At 48.9% G+C, this 25,780-nt stretch overlaps 2 protein-coding genes across 3 annotated transcripts; one reads left to right on the top strand and one right to left on the bottom strand.

Moving 5' to 3' along the window:
• The first annotated feature begins 495 nt into the window (after positions 1-495).
• Positions 496-3,501, top strand: si:ch211-215c18.3 (uncharacterized). The gene is made up of 4 exons (XM_067257595.1): positions 496-636; positions 1,248-1,335; positions 1,605-1,958; positions 2,284-3,501. The coding sequence occupies exons 2-4, from the start codon at positions 1,296-1,298 to the stop codon at positions 2,388-2,390; spliced, it is 501 nt and encodes a 166-aa protein (XP_067113696.1). The 5' UTR covers positions 496-636; positions 1,248-1,295; the 3' UTR covers positions 2,391-3,501.
• Positions 3,502-5,342: 1,841 nt separating this feature from the next.
• Positions 5,343-25,375, bottom strand: LOC136963181 (LHFPL tetraspan subfamily member 6 protein). Of its 2 annotated transcripts, none has more exons than XM_067257221.1 (5): positions 25,070-25,375; positions 24,022-24,566; positions 6,651-6,749; positions 6,246-6,375; positions 5,343-6,098 (listed from the first exon to the last, which is right to left on the bottom strand). In XM_067257221.1, exons 2-4 carry the CDS (start codon positions 24,404-24,406, stop codon positions 6,257-6,259), a joined length of 603 nt encoding a protein of 200 aa, XP_067113322.1. In that variant the 5' UTR covers positions 24,407-24,566; positions 25,070-25,375; the 3' UTR covers positions 5,343-6,098; positions 6,246-6,256. The 2 variants fall into 2 exon arrangements, with proteins under 2 accessions (XP_067113322.1, XP_067113323.1); XM_067257222.1 differs by having other exon boundaries at positions 5,343-6,006.
• Positions 25,376-25,780: the final 405 nt, after the last annotated feature.

Genomic DNA, 25,780 nt, shown 5'->3' with positions numbered 1-25,780 from the left:
AAAGCATAATAAATGCACTGGTATGAGCATATGTCAGTGGTACATAGTTTGACAGCAGATGAAAATCACAGGGTCAAATTACCCTGTCTGCTAAGTTAAATATGATTATTATTACATTGCATTATTGTGATGATTTGTTGAAGGGGGAGGGGTGACAGATGCAATATCTGCTATTATAAGTGAGATACGCACAGAGTTAACCAACAAAATGAGATTGCAGATTAGAAATAGACTACACTTTCAAATCCTAATGTCAGGATCGCATGTTCACCTCCAGGCTGAATTGTAGCGCAATGTCCAACATTACAGGCCTATTATGAATCTGCCATAACAAATCGGTCAATGGGCTTTCTCCGTGCTGGTACACCGATATCAGATTACATAGGCGGTTTCATATAAAACTCTCATGTGGGAGGTTCACTAACCGGCATTTCAGCACCACGCCGACTGAGGACAGTTCCATGTGTTGTCACAGACGCTGGTCTCGTGGAGTGTGGATAACCTTAAAATTGATTCAACTAAACCGAATCTGTCGGCACGTGCCAGTCTCATCTACAGTAGCCCACGGCGAGACAGTCGCAGTCGCTGCTTTGGTCTTAAACAGCAGAGGGTGAAATCAGTTTCAACTTTTTCCAGGTGGGTGAAATCAAGACGATTCATTTGGTAATCGGTAATGTTCGGATCAGTCAAAGGCAAAGGATTGATTTACATTTATGTGTTTGTTACATTGTACGAGGTAGTCAATTTTCTATTGCACCTTGTAGGTTACAGCCGAATAGTAAATGCCATCGTTCTTTTTTTCTTTGATCCCGACATGTGCTGGTAAAATGCGGAATCCGTATTGGTGCAGTGTTAATAAGGATAGACTGCAGACTCGGGGCGTAGTCGGTCAAACCGCCTAAACAGGGGGTTAGGCCCCGTTTGCCGGGAGACATAGGATGGGGCGATGTTACCTCCTGTCATGTGGCATAGAAATACGAATTTTACGTTTATTCTTTGAAAGAAAGACAGTCTTGACATGTTTCTTGCATGTGACCTTAGCCTTATTTGTCCAGTTTCTTAACACTGTTTTAGCCTTTCTGTAATATACCGTAGGCTAATTGGTAACTATTGTAAAAAAAAAGATTGGTAGGCCTTAAGCATTTCTGCATATTCATTTGTATAGGCCTGATGCATTGTGAAACTACGTGAATGACATTGCATGCCTAGCAACTATTCTGTCTGATTATTGTAAAAAAAATCCACAGGGACAAAAACATTTTCAACCTGACTGGGCCAAAAACAAGCCAGGCAAGATGGAGCCGCACCTCTCCGCCACAGCCGGTCTGCTTTTAGGTAACCGACAAGAGATGCATGAAGCAATACAAATACACCTTACAATAACTTATAAAGGAACCTTTCCTGCTGTGCGCTATATCATTATTTAGTTTTACAAACCTAAGCGTGGTACAGTAGACTATGCCAATCTTTGAACGCTATATCGTCTTATCCTCTGTTACCTTCCCTTTTCCATATGACAGATGCACGTGTTGTTGGTTTAGGTCTCTGACAGTACTCATCAGTGTGTGTGCGTGTCTCCTTGTATGTGTGTGTATGTGTGTCAGTGTTCGTCTCAGTAGCCTCAGGGTTCTTCTACACCCCACGCGGGCCCCAAATGTACCCCTGCCTCACCTACATGGAGCGCAACATCCGGGTGGACTGCGAGTTCCCCCCGACCAACCAGCTCCCGGGGCCCTACTGTGAGTTCAAGCAGGACAGCCGCCTGGTGGGCACCACGTACCCCAACGCTGTGGCCCAGGTCTCCTCCGACAACCGGCGGAGGGCCAACGTCAGCCTGGTCACCCCCACGCTCTGCCGCCTCACCTGGGCCCCTATGGCGGACGAGAAGCCCTACACCTACACCTGCAGGGTGTACCAGGGCAGCGTGTGGAAGGAGAACAGCATGGGCGTGCACCCGAGTAAGGCTTCCTGTTCGTCTTCTTCTGCTGTGGGAATTGCTGGTGTACATATGAACACAAACTACATATGAGTCATACACTGATGTAAGGGTACTTTCCCTAAGGGGATGAATATATGATCTATCTGTGATCTAGTGTATATATCTCTATGTCCATATATGATCTCTTTGTGTGTCTGTCTACCTACCGATCTACATTTTCTGAGTGCGTTTCATCTTTTGAACAACTCTGTGTGAAGGCTACAGGAATGTCATATGTGCACAGTCATGTGTCTTGTATCAATATCTGAGAGTTAGACCCTGATGTTCTGTTTCCGTCTTCCTAGGAAATATTTATATCTGCTCTGGCGTCAACATGATCCTCCCCTTCGGGCCTTGGCTGCTGGCACTGGTGATGTCACTTCCTGTAGCCGTGGGGCTTTTGTCTCCGTGACGATCTGTTTCTGTTTAGAAAGCCCAATCAATGAGATGTTTTTTGAAGAGATTTTTTTATATTATCACACAGCGCTTCACGTAGTCTGCAGACATGGAAGAACGCATGGTCACGAGGGCATCAGTGTAACACAAACAAGGGCAAGAGAGAGAGAGATCTTTCTGTCTTTCCGCCCGTCTCCATCACATTCAAGGTAGAATTCCTGAGCCGAGGCTGAGAGCTTCCTCTTACTGGTCAGTGTCATGAGGGGATGGAAGGGGGTGAGGCCCACTTTCTGACACAACTTAAGGGGAGTGGGCTCTTGGCGGACTGCCACGGTTAGTGGGAACTGACAGGAAGAGTCCTTTCCCATCAGTAATACACAAAGCCTCACGTCTCCAAACGGAAATGACACAGATCATTTGGTTCTGAATCATTAAGGATCGTTAGAGATCATTGGAGACGGTGAAGTCAGGCCCTCTAGGTCGCTATACGCCCTTCCTCTGTTATCTATGTTTTACAATAAAATCCCTCAACCAAGCCACATAAAACCATCTGGTGCTTTTATAGGTTATTGTATTATGTTGTATTTGCACCGCACCTAACAGAGCATGACAGAAGTGTATCAGAGGACAATGTTAAAGTTGATAAATGCATAATCTCGTTGATGTTTAATCAATATCAGTAGCCAGTTAGCATGGCCATTAGTTATCAGCCACTCCGGCTTACATAGCACATCATCAGTAATTGTGTAGCGACAGTTAAAACAATATATGTCATATTGATATTTCATGTTCTCTTTCGTGGGTGTGTTCGATTTCATATCATAATTATTCCATAGGCAACACGTATTCTATTAAAAGTTTTGTAAAGTATTTTCAAAAAAAAAAAAGAAGTGGTCCTACTGCTGGGTTTCTGTTGCCTGTGCTGGTGCCCTCCAGAGTCTAGAGCCTGACACGCCTGTGTTTCTAACAGAACAGCCTAACACGATTAGCATTCCACATCCAAGATCTTCCTTTAACTTTGGAATCATTTTCTTTGATACTAAATGTACTGTATCATCTCTAATAACTTGAGGGTTAAAAGCTTTCTGACTGCTGTTGGGGAGTCTGAGGTGGAGCTGGAGAGTGGAGGCTTGGTCCTGAACTCTGGCAGGAAGAGTCAGGTGGCTGAGCGGTGAGGGAGTCGGACTAGTAATCCGAAGGTTGCCAGTTCGATTCCCGGTCATGCCAACTGACGTTGTGTCCTTGGGCAAGGCACTTCACCCTACTTGCCTCGGGGGAATGTCCCTGTACTTACTGTAAGTCGCTCTGGATAAGAGCGTCTGCTAAATGACTAAATGTAAATGTAAATGTAAGAGAGGAGGGTCAGTGCTCCAGTCAGACCTTGGACTTTGCACATGCTTGGGCTTCCTGGCTCCTACAGCGCTGCCTGCTTTCTGCTCTTTAGAAGCCTTTACTGGTTGACGATGCTGCTTCTCTGTCCGCCTTTGTGATGCACACAAAATGTTTGGTCACATTTGTGTTTTGTGATATTTTGTTGTATTTTCACACATTGTGTTGTACTGTTGTACTATATATGGGTAGATATTGAGCCTTGCTCAATATCGCCAGTAGGGAGCAGTAGCCAATTGGTGCTAGCTTTATTTCCTGAACAGGAAGACATTTCTCCTTCTCATTCATTCTGATCACATCAGCTGCTGTGTTTCCCGATACAATCAGACCATAGCAGTCTGTACTGTATGGAAGTGTCATTTGTGAATGTGATGTTTGACATTTTATGTTGCGAAAGAAAAAGCTTGTTTTTATTTCCTTGTCACGGTGGGAAAGTGTATAAAACTCTACAGAGATTTAATAAAGGCACAGTATTAAGATGGAGAACTTGTCTTGTACCTTGATGTTGACAGTGTGTATTTATATGTAAAAGATAAAAGATATGTATGAAAAAAGATATATGAAACTGACTGTAGGTCTAACACTACTCCACTGGAGGGCACTGTTGCACAGCTTCTTTATTTGAAGCTGTTTTCCACTTTCCCCAGCAGAAGGTGCACTATCACCCAATCACACTGAACTGACACACCTTACTTTAACAACAGCTGTGTATCCACTGAAAATTATATATCATGACATAAAGTAGCACAGTTCTCTGTTGGATACAGGAATAACAGGATCATATGAGAGTATTCTAAGAGAATAAAGAATGACTAGAGGGTGGTCACAGGTTTAGAAAGTCCACGGGCATGAACCCGCACTCAGAATCCTTCCTCATAAAAGGTAAACGTTATAAAACGTTTTAACGTTTTTAAAGTTTTAACCAAGCTTTTAACGAAGGTTTAAGTAAGGTTTCTCAAAAACCTGATTCATATTCTCCTCCATATCTTGTTAATTCTGGATCTTATTCATGGGAGAAAGTGCTGAATGTGTGATTATTTGGAGTTATGTGCTGTTATATAGGTCATCTCTGCTGGTTAATCATACCTCTACTCATGTTGCATACATAATAAGACAATCATGCCCTCATTAGGACCAGATCTTCTACTCTCTAGTGTCTCTCTTCCACACACACACACACACACACACACGCACACACACACACACACACAGACACAGACACACACACGCACGCACGCACACACACACACACACACACACACACACACACACAGACACACACACGCACACACACACACGCACACGCACACACACACACACAAACACACACACACACACACACACACACAAACACACACACACACACACAAACACACACACACACACACACACACACACAAACACACACACGCACACACACACACACGCACACACACACACACACACACACAGACACACACACGCACACACACACACACACACACACACAGACACACACACACACGCACACACACACACACACACACACAGCCTGTGTCTAACACACGTTTTCTTGTTTCATGAAAACATACCTCAGGTACACACTTCATAGATTTATTAAGACTTAATGAAACACTATTTACAATATATTTAGTACAAAAGTTTCTTCCACAATGCTACTATAATACAATGTACATAATCAAACACAATAATACCTACAATAAACATATATACTATGGCCTTATAGTACCTGTGATATAACTTTGTGTGCTGTAATATTCATAGTGACAATGTTGAGACGTAAGTTATTGCAAGTTACCAGCAAAGGTTTAAATATTTAAGGCAATACAAAAAAAAACGTGGAGATATAATTGAATTAAATATTAAGATATAAAACACGCACGAACAAAAGTAACATTGGAGGTGGATCGATACTCCTCCCCATCGACTCTGCAAACACTGGGATCACGATAGAGGGGCAGCACAGGCAGGGGAGAGGAAGGGGCGGCACTATTTATATGGCTCTTGCTGCCGTTGATGACTGTGGTGTACTGAGTCCCCCGGGGTGGGACCAGCTGTTCCGTGCTGGGCGGGACCCAGGGGCGTGTCTAGAGGATGCATAGCTGTGGGTTTGCTGGCTGTGGATGGAGTCTGTGGTGTCAGTGGGCGTCCGGCCTCCAGCCTGGCGGACGATGACATGCGCCTGATGGTCCTGCTGGCCGGCATGGTGCGTCCTGGCCGGCCCTCTGTAGAGGTACAGCTTCCTGCCACACACACACACAGACACACAGAAACACACACATACAGGCACGCACACAGGACCCCGTACGCACACATACGAAACCACACAAACGCACTAAACATACACGCACGAAAAAAGCACACACATAACCACATGAACACACACAAAACCGCACACACACACACACCAACAAGACACGGTCATGTGACTCGTGCACGTGTCAGCAGACAGAGCTGTTATCCAGTGGAGGTGTGATCTCACCCAGCTCAGAGTCAGTAGGGGTACTGTTTCTGTTTCCGGCCAGCGAAGCAGGCCAGCCAGGTACACAACAACATGGCCGCCGCAGCCCCAGCACCCGTGCAGTAGAAGGCCCAGCCGATCTCACAGGAACCTGGACACACACACACACACACACACAGGCATACACACACACAGGCACACACACAGGCTCACACACACACCCCAAACCACACAAACACACACAGATATACATACACACACAGGCACGCAAACCGAACCACACACATGCACGCACACCAACCATACCCACACCAAAAAAAAACGCATACACACACACAAACACATACACACAAACCAACAAGATATGGTTATATGACTACTTTACATGAAAAGACATACCAATATCCAGTTACGACATGACCTTACCCAGCTCAAACTGGTTGGAGCTGTTGCTGCACGTCTGACGGACCTCCTCGCTGTCCCAGCCCAGAGGGTACAGGGCACACCCCGACCCTATCAACAGAGCTGGAGAGAGAGGGGGGAGAGAGAGGAGGGAGAGAGAGGGGGAGAGACAGGAGGGAGAGAGAGAGGAGGGAGAGAGAGAGGAGGGAGAGAGGAGGGAGAGAGAGGAGGGAGAGAGAGGAGGGAGAGAGAGGGGGAGAGAGAGGAGGGAGAGAGAGGAGGGAAAGAGGAGGGAGAGAGAGAGGGGGGAGAGGGAGGAGGGAGAGAGAGGGGGGAGAGAGAGGGGGAGGGGAGAGAGAGGGGGGAGAGAGAGGGGGGAGAGAGAGGGGGAGGGGGGGAGAGAGAGGAGGGAGAGAGAGGGGGAGGGGGGAGAGAGAGAGGAGAGAGGAGGGAGTGGGGGGAGAGAGAGGGGGGAGAGAGAGGGCGGAGAGGGGGACGGAGGGGGGGAGACCAAGTGAAAGAGAGAAATAAAGAGAAATAGGTAGAGAGACGGGAAAGAGAGAGAGAGGAAGAGAGATTAGTCAATATAGCAAATGGTTCAAAGCATGTTCTAAGACAAAATCATTTTAAACATTTCATGAAAAGATTGATTTAATTATTTAGAACCATTTACATATTTATGAAACAGACTGGGAATTGACTTGGAATCACCAATGAATAATTGAGAGGAGTAACAATAACATAAATACATAGAGCTATAAGGGACATGCAGCACCATCACCACACACTGTATCCCTCCATCTCTACAAACCCCAACCTCCTCATCACCATGGATCGTATCCCTCCACCTCTTAAAGGGGCCTCCTCCCCATTGTCCCCCGCTTAAGGAATCAGAGGGGTGACATCATACACACATCCTCAACTTCCAACAATAACAGAGACAACAAGATAGGTCTTGTGTTGCCTGCAGGCACATTAAGTCACTCGTGGAAAATTCATGACTTTTGAAGTTACATATCGTGTAAGTTTCACGGAACTAGCTCCAGAGGAAAAACAGGAAAATACTTTTACAAATGAAATACTGTTAGAACGACGTACTTATCAGACCCTTAGATTTTATGCTCTACTTTCTACATGCACTCTTTTTTTCAGTGTATCGCTTTGGATACAAGTATATAAATAAAATGTAAATGTTTGTTGTTAATCACCAAAGCAAATTCCTTGTATGTGTAAATACATGTGGCAATAAATACATATTTTCTCTTCTCCTGGGTTGGACTCTGCACAGTTGAAGCAGATCCAGTCTCCTTCTCTTCCTGTGGTCAACATGAATCTATCATGTCCACTCCATGACATACCGAACCACGTAATTACAGGTCTATAGAACTGTTTGGTTCCTGTACTTCTGTGGTTCCAGACAGACATGCATAGCGAGAGCACGGTACTGCTCTAATGTGATATTCCAAAGCAATCAAGGCCTGTGTTGAAAGTCCCTGGACCCGGCAGTAAAGCTCCATGTAATTGGCTTTCATTTCTCTGCAGTGCCGATGGTGAAGACAAAGCTGGGACACCCACACATGGAGAGGCTGGGAGGCTCTCCTCCCCCTTCTCCCCTCATTGTCCCCTCTTCCTCCTCCGTCTTCCTCTTCCTTCTACCCCTCTCCTCCCCCTCTCTTCCTCCGCTCTTCCACCTCCTCCTCCCTCCTCCACTCTTCCTGCCACTCCCCACCCCCCCCGCTCCTCACTTCCATCACCAGGGGTAACACAGAGCACCCCACAGGCCCTCAGCACAGACTCTCTGCCTGGTCTCTGCTTACACCACATAGTTTCCTCTCCAGGCTAAAAGTGTCTTGTGTCTGTGTGCAGGAGGAGTGACCTGGCAGAGGGATGGAAACCTCGGAGCACAGAAGAGGTGTTCACAAACAGCAGCCAGACAGCAAAACCAAGAGGACCGTGTCTGAAGACTCATTTGAAAATCGTAGGTAGACATTAAGCTGTTCAACTCTCAGCAACGTGATAATATAACTGAGCCAGTAACATAAACATGTTAATTAGTATGTGTTTGAATAATTTTGCATAATCAAAATCATTCTGTTGGTTGTTGCCTGCTGTTCCACAGTCAAGCCGGATGCCCCTCCTCCTCCTCTCACATAGACCGGGAGATCATACCTGCGTGCCGTATTCAACTGAACACTATGATTCTCCAAATCCCCCAAGTCTATGTAGTATTCTTTTTTCTTGCCCGTGTCTGTGAGCTGTGATGTGGTTGCCTTGAAATGTGGCTAGTCAATACATTTACAGACTGTAACAAACCAAAATACTGTTAGAGCTATGCACTTCTGATCCTTTATTTTCCGCTGTACCCATCAATTGCACTATCTTTACTTTGCTCTAGATAAAAGTGTGTGTAAAAATTCAATTATTAGTGCCATCCTCTGTTATGTGTCAACAGACACACATGTAGATCAAGGGCAGATTTATCAAGAACGGTCTAAGACAGAACTCCCTGGACGTGACCTTTGAACCCTTCACTGTACCCTGTGGGACCCCATAAAGAGAGGCACAGATACGACTGCATCTCTGAAGGCTCAGCTTGCTCAGATAACAACATCAAAGGCAGAAGCAGGAAGTGATAAGCAGAACTTCCACGTGTGATAATAATGACAATATGGTGAGTGTTACACACTGGGAGAAGCATCATTTAGAGTATCAGATTTTGTCTCTGAGAGAGAAGGAAAGAGAGGAACAGAGGGAGAGAGAGTGGGGAGAGAGGGAAAGAAGAGAGAAAAAGATAGAGAAACAGAGATAGTAGAAAGAGAGCGAGAGAGAGATAGGTGGGAAAGAGGGATTGCGAGAGAGAGAGAGATAGAGAGAGAGAGAGAGAGAGAGATGTAGAAAGAGAGAATAAAGCACTGAGAGTGGGCGAGACAGAGAGAGAGAGAGACAGATGACATGGTAATTAACATGACTGTGTCGCAGCCCTGAGTGATTGTGTAAATAATGTTATCTGCAGCTTCATGCTTATCTGTTCAGGGAAAGTCGGCCCACAGCTCCAGCTTGATGCCTCAAAATGAGTCTGACTGTTTAGTAGGAGAGACTGGATGACTGATTGACTGTTTAGGAAGAGAGGCTGACTGTTTAGTAGGAGAGACTGGATGACTGATTGACTGTTTAGGAAGAGAGGCTGACTGTTTAGTAGGAGAGACTGGATGACCTATTGACTGTTTAGGAAGAGAGGCTGACTGTTTAGTAGGAGAGACTGGATGACTGATTGACTGTTTAGGAAGAGAGGCTGACTGTTTAGTAGGAGAGACTGGATGACCGATTGACTGTTTAGGAAGAGAGGCTGACTGTTTAGTAGGAGAGACTGGATGACTGATTGACTGTTTAGGAAGAGAGGCTGACTGTTTAGTAGGAGAGACTGGATGACTGATTGACTGTTTAGGAAGAGAGGCTGACTGTTTAGTAGGAGAGACTGGATGACTGATTGACTGTTTAGGAACAGAGGCTGACTGACTGTTTGGGAGGAGAGACTAGATGACTGATTGACTGTTTAGGACCAGAGGCTGACAGACTGTTTAGGAAGAGAGAGCTGTGCGTTTCCAGTCCATCCCTCTGACCTCTCACGAGGGTCCGCAGAGAGCACACCCTGACCTGAAACTTTAATCCTATTTCAAACTTTCATCTTATCCAGGCAGTTAGACACTTCAGCATTAGGACTCCAGAAAAAGCTGACAAGGTTTCCACTGAACACCATTTCTCTTTCAAGACCGACTTCATTGCTTTGAGTTGTGGATTTATCAAGCCAAGCAGATATACAATCCACCGACACGTCTTAGAGAGTTATAGCAACATATAAGGACAGCTGCCCTGCTGCTGTAGTGTATCTGTGTGTGTGTGTGTCTGTGTGTGAGAGAAAGAGAGAGATAGAGAAAGAGAGAGAGAATGTGTTTGTGCATTTGTGTATCTCTGTGTGTGTGTGTGTGTATGTGTGTGCGTGTGTGTGTCTCATGCTGCAGGCTGACTGTCCCCAGAGAGAGAGTTCTCTTCAGCAGCTCTGTGATCTTGCCTCACCCAGGTGCCACCCTGTCAGAGACACACACACAGACACACACACAGACACACACACAGACACACACACAGAGACACACACAGAGACACACACAGTTCTGCAATTCTAATCCTTGATCTCCTTCTGTACTTTCTATATGCCCTATTTTTATGTTGCTTTGGATAAAGGCGTCGGCTAAATAAATCAGATGTAAATGTAACCCCTCCCGAAGCACCTTGGGCCCTGTCTGAGCCTGAATGCTGCAGAGACAGCTGGGATAGCATCCGTGTGCCATGGAGCCACGCAGCAATGCAGTTAGCATCACCTGATAGCTGCTAACAGGCCTGGGCACAGAGGCCTGCCTCTCTCTCCCCATGTCACCTTCATGTCACCCTGCTGGCCTACCCAGCTCTGGAACTGCCCTTCCTGCCCCTCAGAAGCCCCTCCTGCCCAGATCTGTCAAGATCAAGATACAAATGTGTCAAGATCAAGTCACAGATTTGTCAGGATCAAGATACAGATTTGTCAAGATAAAAATATATACAGATTTATCTAGATCAAGATACAGATCAAGATCAAGGTCTCATACAAGTTTAATCGGACCATTATTGAAAACAAACACATAGGCAGAGGTTTGGAAAACATGCCTATGTGAGGCAACAGGGGTGTGGTGTGGAGAAGTGTTCTGGAAGTTTCCCACTGTGAGTTTATATCGTTTCCCACGACCCTCTGCTTTGATGACCCTCTGGAGGGCATAGGGGAGGAGGATCTATGCTGAGAGCGGGGGGGGGGGGGAGACAGAACGTACTTGGAGCTGTGGTTGGGGGAGGAGAGGATTGGCTGTGTTTGGGGCTGGGTGGGGGAGGAGAGGCTGTGTTTGGGGCTGAGTGGGAGAAGTGAGGCTGTGTTTGGGGCTGGGTGGGGGAGGAGAGGCTGCGTTTGGGGCCGGGTGAGGGAGGAGAGGCTGTGTTTGGGGCTGGGTGAGGGAGGAAAGGCTGTGTTGGAGGCTGGGTGAGGAAGGAGAGGCTGCGTTTGGGGCTGGGTGGGGGAGGAGAGGCTGCGTTTGGGGCCGGGTGAGGGAGGAGAGGCTGTGTTTGGGGCTGGGTGAGGGAGGAAAGGCTGTGTTGGAGGCTGGGTGAGGAAGGAGAGGCTGCGTTTGGGGCTGGGTGTGGGAGGAAAGGCTGTGTTTGGGGCTGGGTGTGGGAGGAGAGGCTGTGTTCGGGGCTGGGTGGGGGAGGAGAGGCTGTGTTCGGGGCTGATTGAGGGAGGAGAGGCTGTGTTTGGGGCTGGGTGAGGGAGGAGAGGCTGTGTTTGGGGCTGGGTGGGGGAGGAGAGGCTGTGTTTGGGGCTGGGTGGGGGAGGAGAGGCTGGGGCCTAGGGGAGGGGAGGTCGTTGGAGCTGGGGAACAAACAATCAAGCAAAATAGCCAGGCTTTATCCTTCCTCATCCTACACCTCACCTACCTCATCATTATCAGACACCAATGAAACCCTGGGGCACTAACACTTATGCGGATGGTTCCATGAAACAAAACCAAAGTCGAAAAGGACACATTCACATGCCCTAAAGACAGATTGAACTGTCACATTGCAAAAGCAATGGTGCATGATTATCAACCCTCCAAAACACCGATGATTAATAATGTATACAAGTAAGTCACGGTGTCATTATCAATGTGGAAATGACTTGAAACTGCACTGCTTTTAATGAGTTGGGATCCAGATTGTGTCTGCTGGTACGGGGAGGAAATATAAAATGGACTGCTGCTGCACTGCAGTTTAAAACCAGGACTTTACATAATCCCCCAGGAACATCATCCTCTGGGAATGGAATCCTGTAAGCATCTATGTCTGTCAGCATCGGCACATAGCACAAGCCTTGGTGTGTGTGTGGGAACTAGGAAGTGTCTCTTTACAGAGGGAGGAGTTGAAGGTCCCATCACACGCTGTAATGGTGGAAATGATGGCGGCTGAGCGAGGCTATCCACAGATGTCTGCCTCTTTGATGTGGCAGATCGAGTAACAAGAAATGTAAATGCCAGAGGGAGAGTAACCAAGAGGTAGAGTTACTAGAGATGGTTAGCAGGAGGTTGCGTTCCCAGAGATAGTTCCCAGAAAGTAAAGTTACCAGAAATAGTTACCAATAGTTACCAGAGATAGAGTTACAAGGAAGTAGAGTTACCAGAAATAGTTACCAGGAAGTAGCATGAACTGGATACAGAGTTACCAGGAAGAAGAGTAACCAGGAGAGAGAGTTACCAGAGTAACAAGCCCTGTAGCTGGGAGTTCTGTGGTCCAGGCTGGAGGACAATAGAGTGATTCATCACTCTCAGACAAGCAGAAACACATGGACTTACTTGGCTGCATGAGGAACACGCCTGAAACGTAACCAGGACTCAGCTGGGGGGCTCTGTTCCAAACACAAGCACCACCGATCAAAGCAAGATGCTGGAAAAGACTAAGTAGCTTCATTGAAACTTTGTCGCCCTAGCAACACTCTCCAAGAGCATGGGGAATACAATGTTAAATAACACGAGGATTATGTAACCCCATTTTTATGCCCCGTTTGTAAATTGGATGAAAACGAATTCAATGCTTTATATCAAAGATATGTTCCGGAGCTGAGAATGAGAGGCAGGGGGCTGTGGTACAGGCTGCAGGCAGACAGGGGGCTGTGGAACAGGCTGCAGGCAGGCTGCAGGGCAGGGACCCTCCATAGACGGAGACCAGGGAGACAGTGGAAAAAGTGACGCGAAAACAAAGAATGTAAGCAGGAACATATTTTACAGAGGGGGTTGGGAAACACTAACGGCCACCCTCAGCCAGAGGCCATCACTTCCCTCTCGGACCCGGGTCCTGTTAGAAGACGCCGGGTACTCTGGGTACGTAAAGTACCCCCCGGGAGATCTGGGGGGGGGGGGGGGGGGGGAAACCATTCCAACATTTGTGTTTCCATCACAAGATCAAACAGTTGGACTCGTCTTCATCTGGTGCCGTTCCCTCTGAAGCGTGCAGGCTCGGAGCTCGCAGCATGCTGTGCTGTGCCGAGACAAGGCCTCGTCAAACGTGACCCAGTTTTTACTCTCACACATATCTCATCTATTCCTGTCTTTATTCCCGGAGACACAGTCCAACTGTACCGTACATACCGTTACGTTCCCTTCCACACCTCCCCCCTCCTGCTCCTCCCCGTGGATCTCAGTCTTTATCTGCGAGTGGCTTGTTATCTGCATGTGCTAGCCTCTTACTGCTCCATTCGACACCCTCTTCTCTCTCTCGCCTCTCTCTCTCACATCCTCTCACATCCGCTCTCTCTCCTATCCTCTAACCTCATCTCTTTCTCACCTCATCTCCTTCTTACCTAATCTCTTTCTCACCTGTTCTCTCTCTCTCTCTCTCTCTCTCTCTCTCTCTCTCTCTCTCTCTCTCTCTCTCTCTCTCTCTCTCCTCTCATCTCATCCTCTCTCTCCATCTCCTCAGAACTGAGGAACACAGGATTCATCTGGGAACTACGCTCCTCTAAGTCAAATAGTCAAAATAACCTTTAAGAAATAGAGGGAGCATTTGGCGTGCAGTGAAGGGAGACTGCCGGGCGGATTTTAAGCTGCTCCTCCTCCCTCCCCCCTCCCTCCCCCATTCCTCCTCCCCCCACCGTCCCCCGCGCTGCGTTTGGAGAGGAGAGCAGCCCAGGCAGACATGGCGGGTTAAGCGACTGTGAGTCTGTTTCCTCCTCCTCCTCCTGCCGCACCTCCTCCTCCTGCTCCTCCTCCCCGTCCATCCCTGCCTGCCCCCTCCTACTCTTCCTCCCCCCCTCCTTTTCCTCATCCTCCTCCACACTTTCCTCCGTGGCCATATGGACGACCTGAGTCCTGCTGGCTGCAGCCTGACTCACTCATCAGACGAGGTGGGGGAGAGAGGAGGGCTCCTTATCCCTGCTCTCTCCCTCTGCTACGCATGTTCCTACGCCGTGGAATACAGTTCGGTTCTGGGCCAGAGGGAGGGGGTCGGGACAGGGGCGGAGAGGGGTATGAGAGGGGAGAGGAGGGGGTAGATGAGCTACTAAGTTGGTAATACTAAAGCAGAGCTATGAGGTAGGATCTAATACACCACCATCACACCTTAACAGACAGTGCTTATAGTAGTGTCTGAATCCATACTGGCTCAATCTTAACCTACAGTTGGTTTGCACCTCATGGTGCTACCATCGCTCAGATAGCTGGACAAACAGGGTATGCACTCACATTTCCTTAATGCTAGAACTTGCCCATGATGTACAGGAACTGACACACACACACTACATCATCAATATTACAGGTGTCACACACACATACACACATACACACACACACTCAAGCACTACATCATCACTATTGAAGGTGTCACACATCCACAGAGGTACAAAGTGTGCTGTGAACAACAAGTATCCTACCATGTGTTTGGACTCACAAGAGCATTGCTTTTTGTGTGCGTGTTTGTGTGTGTGTGTGTGTGTGTGTCAAACTCATATAAATGGAAATACTTACAGGACCACAGTAAACACACATGGGGAAACACAATAACATTTCACCCAGATACCAGATTGAGCTCCACAGCTACAAAATGGTTCACGTATATCTGTTACTTCCTTGGGACAAAGTCCCCAGGGTCCACTAGGGAATTTATAATCTCTAAATATAACCGAGGGAAACCAACAATGTCTCCAGGGCCACATCCCTATCTGGGAAGTAGCACAGCAGGACAGGAATGCCAAGGTTGGCGTGGGCAAGACTGCGGTGCCCAGTGGTGCCACATGAGTCCAGACCAGGCAACCCCACAACAGATACACACAACAGCCACAAAGAAACATCTAAATAACTGAAGCAAACGACTCTCCAGTTTCTGGTCGGAAAACTAAATGCTGTGTTAGAACGAGAGCCTTCAAACCGACCTGTCAGACCTGTCAGCGGACTGGGGTTGGCCAAGACTAGCCGTCTCTCTGGAGGGCTAACGGCTTCCTGTTGACTCATGCATGGTTTCCTGACGCGTATTTGAGAGGTCCCAACAGGACAGCTCTTCCTAGGAGCTCATTAGGTCTGGCTAAGGGAAGCTGTGGGATGGAGAACTATCTAGAAAGCAAACAGGTTATGAAGCAGACTGGTGGTTGGGGGGAGAGGCCAGAGTAGAGTAGAGTAGAGTAGAGCTCCCAAGGTCTGTTTACTGAGCTGGGCCAGCCAGAAGGGAGGATAAGGAAATGAGTGTCAATAAGAACAGGTGGGACACAGGCAGCAACCGCGTATACAAAGAGCTTTTGTGTTTGCGTGTGTTTGTGTTTGTGTGTGTTTGTGTTTGTGTGTGTGTGTAATGTATGTTTAGGGACTCTGGATGACATCTGTTTCCCATCTCAGCGGAGTGTGATATCTCACACACACATTGTCACCAGCCACCTGGGGGACGGCTTTGCGGTTCTCTCTGGGTGGGTGGGGGGGGGGGGGGGGGGGGGGGGAGGGGGAGGCCAGGCCAGCCCAGGGAAGTGGATGAAGTCAGTATGAGGTCTGACAGCTGGGACAAGGGAGAGCTGGGGACTGTCTGCTTCCCTGGCCAGCTGCAATAACAGCCTCACAGACTCCTCGCAGTCACAGGAGGGTCTTGAGTTACACCACCCTTCTCCACCTCCACCTCCTCCCCACCTTCACCCTACCCACCCCACATCCACCCCACCTTCTTCACCCTACATCCACCCTTCCACCTCCACCCCACATCCACCCCACCTTCTTCACCCTACATCCACCTGCCACCTCCACCCCACCCAGCCACCTCCGCCCTCCTGGTGTGTAACTGCCAGGCCTGGGTGGTGACCTGCCTACGAAGGCTGATAAGCACCTCGCTTGTCATCGGGCCCCAATAACTCCGGTGCTGGGGAGGGGCCTCTCTCCATCACTCCACTGGTCTGGGAGGAACATCGCTCAACAGAGAGCAGGCAGCTGGCCAACTGCATCCAGAGCATGTGTCTGAGTGTGTGTCTGTGTGCGTGCGTGCGTATCTGTGGTGATTCGTGGGCGAATGTCAGAGTGTGTGTGTGTGTGTGAGTGTTTGTATTTGAAGGCGAGCGTCAGCGAGTGTGTGTTCAAGCGTGCCCGTGAATGCATTTTAACTTGACAAAGGCAGGCTTCATGGGAATAACAATGGCAGATTGTTGCGAGGCACTGTTCCTGCCACACCACAGACGAAACGGTCTAGTTATCCAGTTACACTGAGGATGGATCTAGTTATACAGAGCTGCTCCGAGGAAGCCTCTCCTAGCTCATGCTCAGTTATCAAATCACCCATCAACATAGCCTTGGTGGATAGGGATCTGGCATTCAGGAGTTCAATATTGAAGTATGACGGCTTACACTGTAGCAGGCAATGCTTAATGATAATAATAAGATTGTATTTTCTATTCATTGAACACAGGTTTATTAGAACAGACTTTTGTTCTTGAGAAGTCTGCTACTCACACAGAGTTACACGGTTAAATCTGACAGTATGATACACACTCTTTACTTCCCATACTCTGATGGTACATTCATGCAACAGTATTAATTTAGCAGAGCAGGGGTGGATTTGAACCTGCAACCTCTTAATCTGCAGTCAAATGCTGTAACCACTGAGTTATACCTATCCCCTTTCACCCAACCCCATTTCATCCACTCTGGTGGTACACCCAACACACATGGTACAACTGAGAAGTCTTTGTCACCAGCTAAGAACATAAGCTCAGAACAGAACCACTGTAACCATGACTACCGCTGATAACAAGCTCAGATCCAGTGTAACAGAACTAAGAGAGCTGATTCAAGAGAGTGATCTAGAAACCTTGGTGGGCCAAGGTTATGGGTTCAGGTTCTGGGTGCTGGGTTCTGGACCGGGTAGAACCAAACCTTTGAAATATCCGCTCCACAGAGATCTGTTTGTTCTGCTCCTTTTATTGACAGAGGAGCTCTGCTTGTGTTGACAGTGGAGCTCTGCTTGTGTTGACGACGCTCCCTGTGGGTGAATATCTCCCTCTTCACTGGGATGGAAAATGAATTGTAGCCTTTCATTCTGTTCAGTCCTTCTTTAAAAACGGCCTGAGATGTTAACAATACAGACTTCTCTTGTGGACTCCAGGTGTGACGATGTATTTCACAAAGCCCACAGTTTTAAAACTGCTTCAGCAGTTCCAACACCTACTGCTTTGACAGTTTCATACTGCTCAAACCCCAGTGGATCACATGCAGATTCCATATGTGGTAGTTCTCACCATCCCTGCAGGCTGGATGATATGTAAGGCAGAGCTTGCATAATTAACATCTGTAAATTGCCTCGTGACTTGCCTCCTCATTCTGTCCCTCATTTAAAAGCCACACTGGCAGTCTGGCTGGCTTCCCCGTCACTGACAACACGGCACACACGGGCCCGGTGCCTTTAACAAGCACAACCAGGTGGCTACTTGCTGGTCAACAGCTGGTGTGCGGAGTGTCGTTCTGACTGTGTGTAAAGGACAGGTGGGGGGGTGCCACCAGGGTGGAGCGGAAGGTGGAGGTGGTGGGTTGGTGTGGTGAGGTAGGGTGGTAGGCTGGTAAGGTGGGGGTGGGAATAGCGGTGGATGTTTCGCTGTTTTCCCCTCACCCTCATTCTCTACCTCCGTCAGCAGTCTTGGGATTCCTGCTGAACTCCAAACTTTCCTCACTCCCTCTCTAACTGCCACTGCCGTGACACTTCTCCCTAGCTAGTACCTACAAATTACAACCCAACATGGACTGCAACTGAATTAGTCAACATGTCACTCAAGAGTTCACTGCTCAGACAAGCTTCTTGTCACTCTACCTCCTTACAATATATAACTGCCTAATAACTGCCACCTGAACATTGTATAACTGCTAGCTGAACAAGTTATAGCCTATAACTGAACATTGTATAGCCTCTAACTGAACATGTTCTAACCTCTAACTGAACATGTTCTAAGGTCTAACTGAACATGTTCTAACCTCCAACTGAACATGTTCTAAGGTCTAACTGAACATGTTCTAAGGTCTAACTGAACATGTTCTACGGTCTAACTGAACATGTTCTACGGTCTAACTGAACATGTTCTAAGGTCTAACTGAACATGTTCTACGGTCTAACTGAACATGTTCTAAGGTCTAACTGGGCAGGCAGTGCGTCTCTGAGGGCTGTGGTGTCTCCTTCCCTGTCCCTCCACATTCTGACCACGACTCACATTATACTCAGGAATCAGAGCGAAACAGACGTCCTTCCCAGCAGCTTAGACACCGCTAGCTGGTCTCCGCTTTGCTGGTCTCTCTCTACTGGTCTCTGATCCTCCACACAAGGTCAGAGGAGCAACACCAAGACCACTTCAGAACCAGGCAACTAGAGAGCCAGGACTATACTGCAGCACAGGGCTGAATGTAACTGTGTGTATTTGTGATTCAAACTGTTGACTAGCTACATTCTTCACTGCATGTTTTCACACAACACAATATAATCATGGTTTGGCGTCGCTATTGTGTTTACATTTCAGACTAATGGCTGGTCTGACCATTAATGCAGCCTTGGAATGAGGGTATTAGCATGTGTAAAATGCCGTCTGGGAACACCGCAGATTAACCAGAACCACAATAGAGCCTCGGAACTGTTCAGAATCAAAAGCTCCAACCAAGTCGCAGGCCATCTACAGTTAATGGAAGATCTTATCTCCAGATCCGTTTCTGCCCCCGCCTGAATGTTAAAAAAAAGCGATATTTCCGGGCCGGTTTTGTGTTGCAGCCTATCAGTTTTCCACACACACACATGAATGCACCTGACAAAATCTAAGATGCGATCAGGAGAACGAGAGCAGCGCTGTGTTAGCAGAGAGAAACCAGGCCTAGGCAGTGAGGCGTGAAGTCTAAGGGTCTACACAGTCACTCTGCCAGGGAAAGTGTCTGGGCTTAATATTCTGGGATGGAGGATGGGGGGAGGGGGGCGGGGGGCAGGGGGACGGGGGACGGGGGCTGCTAGGGGGTTGTCCTCCAGCATTCTAAGTGAATTCCCAGCATTCTTCAGTCAGACACAGAGGCCCCTGAAACACTCCCTCAACCCTGCGAAGACCAGACGCCACAGCGCAAACACACGCTCACGCAAACACGCATACACACACAAGCACGCATTACACACACACGCACACATACACACACAAGCGCGCAATACACACACAAGCGCGCAATACACACACACGCACACATTACACACACACATGCCCGCATGTATTACTCAAACATCCCTGCATAGGCTACAACACACACGCATATATCACACATACTCTGTCACATTCAACCACCCGACAAGGACACGTTAAGCTCAAGTTACCCCCAGGCTTCCGAGCACACATAATCATGAAACCACACACACGCACACACACGCACGCAGACACACGCAGTGACTTGATGAGTATATAGATGACAAATGGAGGTTATCTGATCTGAGGAGATTCCTCCCCTTCAGGCCCACACAGAGTAACAGTACAGCAGGGATACTGTACATTAGCTGCCTCCAAGTCTCCAGCTTCAGCAGCTGTCCTCTCCCTCAGCCTCTCTCTCTCCTTCTCTCCGTCTGCCTCTCTCTCTCCTTCTCTCCGTCTGCCTCTCTCTCTCTCTCTCTGTCTGCCTCTCTCTCTCCTTCTCTCCGTCTGCCTCTCTCTCTCCTTCTCTCCGTCTGCCTCTCTCTCTCCTTCTCTCCGTCTGCCTCTCTCTCTCCTTCTCTCCGTCTGCCTCTCTCTCTCCTTCTCTCCGTCTGCCTCTCTCTCTCTCTCCTTCTCTCCGTCTGCCTCTCTCTCTCTCTCTCTCTCCTTCTCTCCGTCTGCCTCTCTCTCTCTCTCCTTCTCTCCGTCTGCCTCTCTCTCTCTCCTTCTCTCCGTCTCCCTTTCTCTCTCCCTCTCTCCCTCCCTCCTGTGACCTACCCGTCTCGGCCTGCCTCGCCCGGGTCACGGGGGGTCAGCTAAAACAGGCCGTCTCCATGCCGACGACCCCTCTCACCACCCACCCTGACCAGTCGCGAAGCTGACCACCACTCACACACACACACGCGCGTACACATACGTGAAGGCTTCGTGGGGAGAGTTCACAGCCTGAATAATAAATCCTCATATACTCGTTCAGTATTTAACGCTTTTATCTGTTTAGTTTTATCTGAACCGTGGCCTCTGGGGCTGCAGAAAAATGCTCTAACCACTGAGCTATAGCCATCCATAGCTTCCAGATCTATATTGAGCTCAGAGTAAGTGACTGTAATGTGGCCCCAGACCCCCGATGCTTGTCTCTCAGATGAATGATCCATGTTTAATCATTCAGCTGGCTGCCTCGTGGTGTGTTTGGTCCAGGGCCAGCTCCGAGCCCAGCACACACACACATCTGAATCCAGTACACACACACACACACACACACACACATCTGAATCCAGCACACACACACACATCTGAGTCCAGTACACACACACACACACATTTGGAATCCAGCACACACACACACACATCTGAATCCAGCACACACACACACACATCTGAGTCTGGAGAGAGAAAGCCTGGTTTGTTGTTGCAGCGTCACACGTGAAAACGACTCCTGTTTTCTTTTGAAATCTGGGTGTTTTCACTGCTTGGAAAGCGTTGACCTCTGCCCTCCCTCCTGGCTCTTCTGGAGCACGCTGGGATGGCCAGAGATGAGCGCGGATGAACGGAGATGACCGGAGATGACCAGAGATGAACGTAAATGACCAGAGATGACCAGAGAAAGAAGGAGAGCCGTGGACCATCCTTCAGAGCAGCGGGGTTTGTACCTGAGCTGAAGCAGCATTTAACATCAAACAACAGAGCCAGTAATGAGGTAGAGCTCTAGTGTGAGCATGTCAGAGACACAGACTAGAGGGTGGCAGTTGTTATGTTGTTAGTGGTGGTGTGTGCGTGTGGGGGCGTGTGTATTAGTGGATGTAAGTATATGTGTGTGTGTGAGAGAGTAGGTGTGGGTGTTGGTGTGTGTGTGTGCGTGTGTGCGCCTCACACCCTGAGTGTATGTGATTATCAGAGGCGGCAATCTATGGTGTGTCTGTGTGGGTGTGGATGGGGGGGGGGGGAGATCACCTGACAGGTGCTGTCTGGAGAGCACAGTGTGAACATAGAAGGGGGAGGGAGGGGGGAGGGAGGTAGGAGGGAAGGAGGGAAGGATGGAAGTAGGAGGGAGGGGGGAGGGAGATTGGAGGGAGGAACTGAGGGAGAGACAGAAGGAGGAGGAGGAAGGGAGTCAATATTCCGCTACAGAAGGAGGATCGGATTATAAAGAGGGGGAGGGAGATTTCTTCCCATCGGGGGGGAAGGGGGAGCGGCCGTAGGAGAAGCACTAGATTCATGGAGAGCCAAGTTAAACCACAGACTGCAGGGAAGGGTTTGGATTCTCTGTTACATTCCAAGTCCTGTTGAGAAGGATTCATCTCCAGAGCCCTCCATCAGTCTGCAGGAGAGAGCGACTCAATAGAGCTCTGATACTCTATACTGCTACTCCTCCCTGTTCCACTTCCTGTCCCCCTTCCCTGTTCTCTCCTCCAGCTCTCCCTTTCTCTGCATGCCCACCCCTCCCCCAGCGGTGAAATACACAGCTATACATAAAGGCAGCAAGGCTGAAGAATGGGGCCCTGCATGGGAGAGGAGAAGAGAGGAGAAGAGAGGAGAGCCCATACGGCTGACATTACAAAAAAAACAGGCCACATCTATGAAACCACATCAGTAATGTAGTCTCAAGGGAATGGGACTGCCTCAAAGCTAATTGCTTTTCGCCAGCTTCTCACCATAGCTAGTTAATAGCCATAGTTAATATGCCTACATTTAATATCACTACATTTAATATCACCACATTTAATACCACCATAGTTAATACCACCAGAGCCACCACATTTAATTACACCAGATGACACCACCTTAGTTAATAGCTTCTCTCCAGGGGCCCCTGTACAGATACCAGGAAACACAGGCATCCATGGCATGGTTTACAGAGGGTGGTAAAGCAAGCAGAACAAGGATACCAACCGGACCAGACCAAGGGATGAGGTTCTAACACCAGTTGACCAGCTCAGACCAGGGCTGTGGTTCTGAAGCACTGAACTACTTACTGTAACAAGCAACAAAGGGTGAAAGCCCCATTAGAGCATCAGACAGGTGCGGGTCTTGACAACTAGAACTAAAATACAGCACCTTGAGAGAGACAGCATCTCCTCCACTCTCCTTCCCTCCAACAGGAAGTGCTCTCCTCCAACAGGAAGTGCTCCCCTCTCTTGAGTGTGGCCAACGCCACTCAGTCGAGGGCGCGGGCTAAACACGATGTTACGGAGCAGAGAAGAAGAACCTACCCCCCCCCCCCCCCTCCTATGAATAAGTGATTAGCTGTCGCTGCGTTGTCCAGGAGACCTAATGTCAGGAGACGTTTTATCATGCATGAAATGGGCTGGGCCTCCAGAGGCAGCCAAGCGGCGCAAGCCAAGCTAGAAGTCACACTTAATCAACCCCTGCTCATACAGCACAGCTCTCTAAGAGAGACCAGCGGTCAAAGTCATTCTAGAGGGGAGGGGGGTGAGGAGATAGGAGGGGGGAGTAGATAGTGAGGGGGGGAAGGGGGGGAGTAGATAGTGAGAGGGGGAGGTCGAGGAGACATTTTAGAGAGGACAAGGGGGGACCGTGAGGGAGGGGGGAGGTAGAGGCTGAGAGAGAGAGGGGGGAGAGACCGTGAGGGGGGGATAGGGACGGGGGAGGGAGACTGTGTGGGGGGGCAGATAGGGGAACAATGTGAGTGGGAGGCGGAGGGGGGGCAGTGTAGAGAGGAGCGGGAAGGGGGGACAAAGAGAGGAGTGGCTGACTGTGCCATCTGATTTACAGATGCCTTCACTCCCCCTCCAGCGCTGACCTCCCGGAGCAGCTCTCTTAGAGGACACAGCAGCATGCTGACAAGGAGCGTCCCCTCTCCCTCGCCTCCCTCTCCCCCCCTCTCCCTCGCCTCCCTCTCCCCCCCTCTCCCTCGCCTCCCTCGCCTCCCTCTCCCCCCCTCTCCCTCGCCTCCCTCTCCCCCCCTCTCCCCCCCTCTCCCTCGCCTCCCTCTCCCCCCCTCTCCCTCGCCTCCCTCTCCCTCGCCTCCCTCTCCCTCGCCCCCCTCTCCCTGGCCCCTCTCTCCCTCGCCCTCTCCCCCCTCTCCCTCGCCCCCTCTCCCTCTCATCCAAGACAGGATTCCCCCAACCCCTCCATCCATCCACCCACCCCTTTACCCCCTATCCCAGGTGGGACTCACCCCACGCTCCCCTCCCTCCTCCCCCTCTCATCCCAGGTACTCACCCCCTACGAACTGGATGCCTCCGGCCACGCGCCCCACGGTTCTGGAGATGAGCTCGGACACGCAGCAGCCCATGAGAGCGGTGAGCGCCACGAGCAGCAGCAAGCCGCAGCCCACCCCCGTCACCACCGTGCAGATCCTCCACTCCAGGCTCGGGATGCCCTGGAACGACGCGTAGCGGCCGCACTGCTCCAGCATCACCGTGGCACCGCGCGCCTCGTCGCGCACTGGGTAGGAGCAGCGGCGGAAAGTTCCGAAGGAGACGGGCTTTCCCATCTGAGACCCTAGCAACCAGTAGGGCATGAAGAACCCGACGCAGGACGCGGCGGCGCACAGCAGCGAGAGAAGCGCCCATATGACACCCGCACACGTTAGGCTGGACGCCATCTCTCAAACGGCCTCTTGGATAATAATAACACTGACACTGATAGAATCGATTTCTTTGTAAATTCCACAAGGCGGATTTTCTGGTTTCTTATGTCCACATCTGGTGCTGAGAGTCCGGTTCTAGCACAGTTCCTCCCTGCTCTGCGTGGCGGCTTGACCCCTGAGGAGACGACAGGAAGAGTTGAATTTATGAGGTACCGACAAGCGTGACAACTGGACTGTCAGTGAAAACATGACGGGATAGTTCCCCAAGGAGAATTTCTAAGACAGGGCAAACACCAACATGAAAAATATGTTTGAAATTCAAAACTGTACGGATGGCATGTCGGAATGTTGGAATGTTTTAAATCATGATTTTTTTACGATCGATACTTCACCAAATTTGACAATAAAGGTTTAAATATCCTACTGTCTGTATCATCAATAGGCTTAACTATACAGTGCACAAACAAAACACACAAAGACACATTCATATAATATTTAGCCTATAATAATAAACTTTAAAAGAAAGGCGAAGCCTATAGTAGGCAATATTCCATTTGACCACCTCTCAAGTAACGAGCTATTTTTAGCACTGAATGCTCTGGCAACTATGGTCTACACAGGAACAGTTGTAAATTATTTTTAAGAGCCCCAAACGAGGTTAAAATAGGTTCATCTTACATGTTTGTAGTTCCTCAATGTAACTTCAATACGCAGGTGAGATTACTGGGTTTCAAAGTTCAGTGTAGTTGAGAGGAAATTGGGGAAACAATACTTCCACAGACACGTCCCGTCGTCGGTACCGTATAACAGCTCCCGTAGCCTACCATTCAGCCCTCAACACACGAGAGTTACTCTTTTAATTCGACAGCGTGGTCCGGTTCACCGTGAAACACCTAGGTCCAAACTGCGACGCACATTCCTTCGGTTTCGAAATAGTGATTGGATGGAAAAATGCTGGGTGCGAAAAGGGACCTGAAAGCCGCAGATCTCCGCCCACTGGGTTGGTCTGTGTTGGCGGTTTTCTTCAAGTCGCTGTGATGACGGCTCCGCCCGCTTCAGCTTTCAGTACGCTTGTCAGCTGGTGGTCTCGCAGATAAATTTGCCTTTTAGCTATTTTCATTTGCAAATGAAACCCAAAGTAAATCATTCGCTTAAGACAATGTAAATATTATTACATTACTTAGCCTACTACTTTTCACAAGCGACTTTCGCGAGTCCAGTTATGACTGATTAAATGATAATCATCTAGTGTAAATGACTGCCGCTATTGAACTAAAATAGCCTCATGCATTTTAAAATGAGGAATGTTAAGCCAAAGTTAAACGTGGACCAGTCTAGACACATTCATTACGTTTGTTTTCTCTTAATAAACTATTGAGTTATAAGCTA

This window comes from Osmerus mordax, chromosome 19 (assembly GCF_038355195.1).
Source record: "Osmerus mordax isolate fOsmMor3 chromosome 19, fOsmMor3.pri, whole genome shotgun sequence".
NCBI lineage: Eukaryota > Metazoa > Chordata > Actinopteri > Osmeriformes > Osmeridae > Osmerus > Osmerus mordax.
The sequence above is the reverse complement of the archived record's forward strand: the minus strand, read 5'-3'. Positions and strand labels throughout refer to the sequence as shown.

Coding starts and splice junctions, on each gene's coding strand:
- si:ch211-215c18.3 (XM_067257595.1), top strand. CDS start 1,296: ATGGAGCCGCACCTCTCCGCCACAGCCGGTCTGCTTTTAG. Junction 1,336..1,604: donor CACAGCCGGTCTGCTTTTAG/GTAACCGACAAG, acceptor TATGTGTGTCAG/TGTTCGTCTCAGTAGCCTCA. Junction 1,959..2,283: donor CAGCATGGGCGTGCACCCGA/GTAAGGCTTCCT, acceptor CCGTCTTCCTAG/GAAATATTTATATCTGCTCT.
- LOC136963181 (XM_067257221.1), bottom strand. CDS start 24,406: ATGGCGTCCAGCCTAACGTGTGCGGGTGTCATATGGGCGCTTCTCTCG. Junction 6,750..24,021: donor AGGCATCCAGTTCGTAGGGG/GTGAGTACCTGG, acceptor CTCTCTCTCCAG/CTCTGTTGATAGGGTCGGGG. Junction 6,376..6,650: donor CTCCAACCAGTTTGAGCTGG/GTAAGGTCATGT, acceptor GTGTGTGTCCAG/GTTCCTGTGAGATCGGCTGG.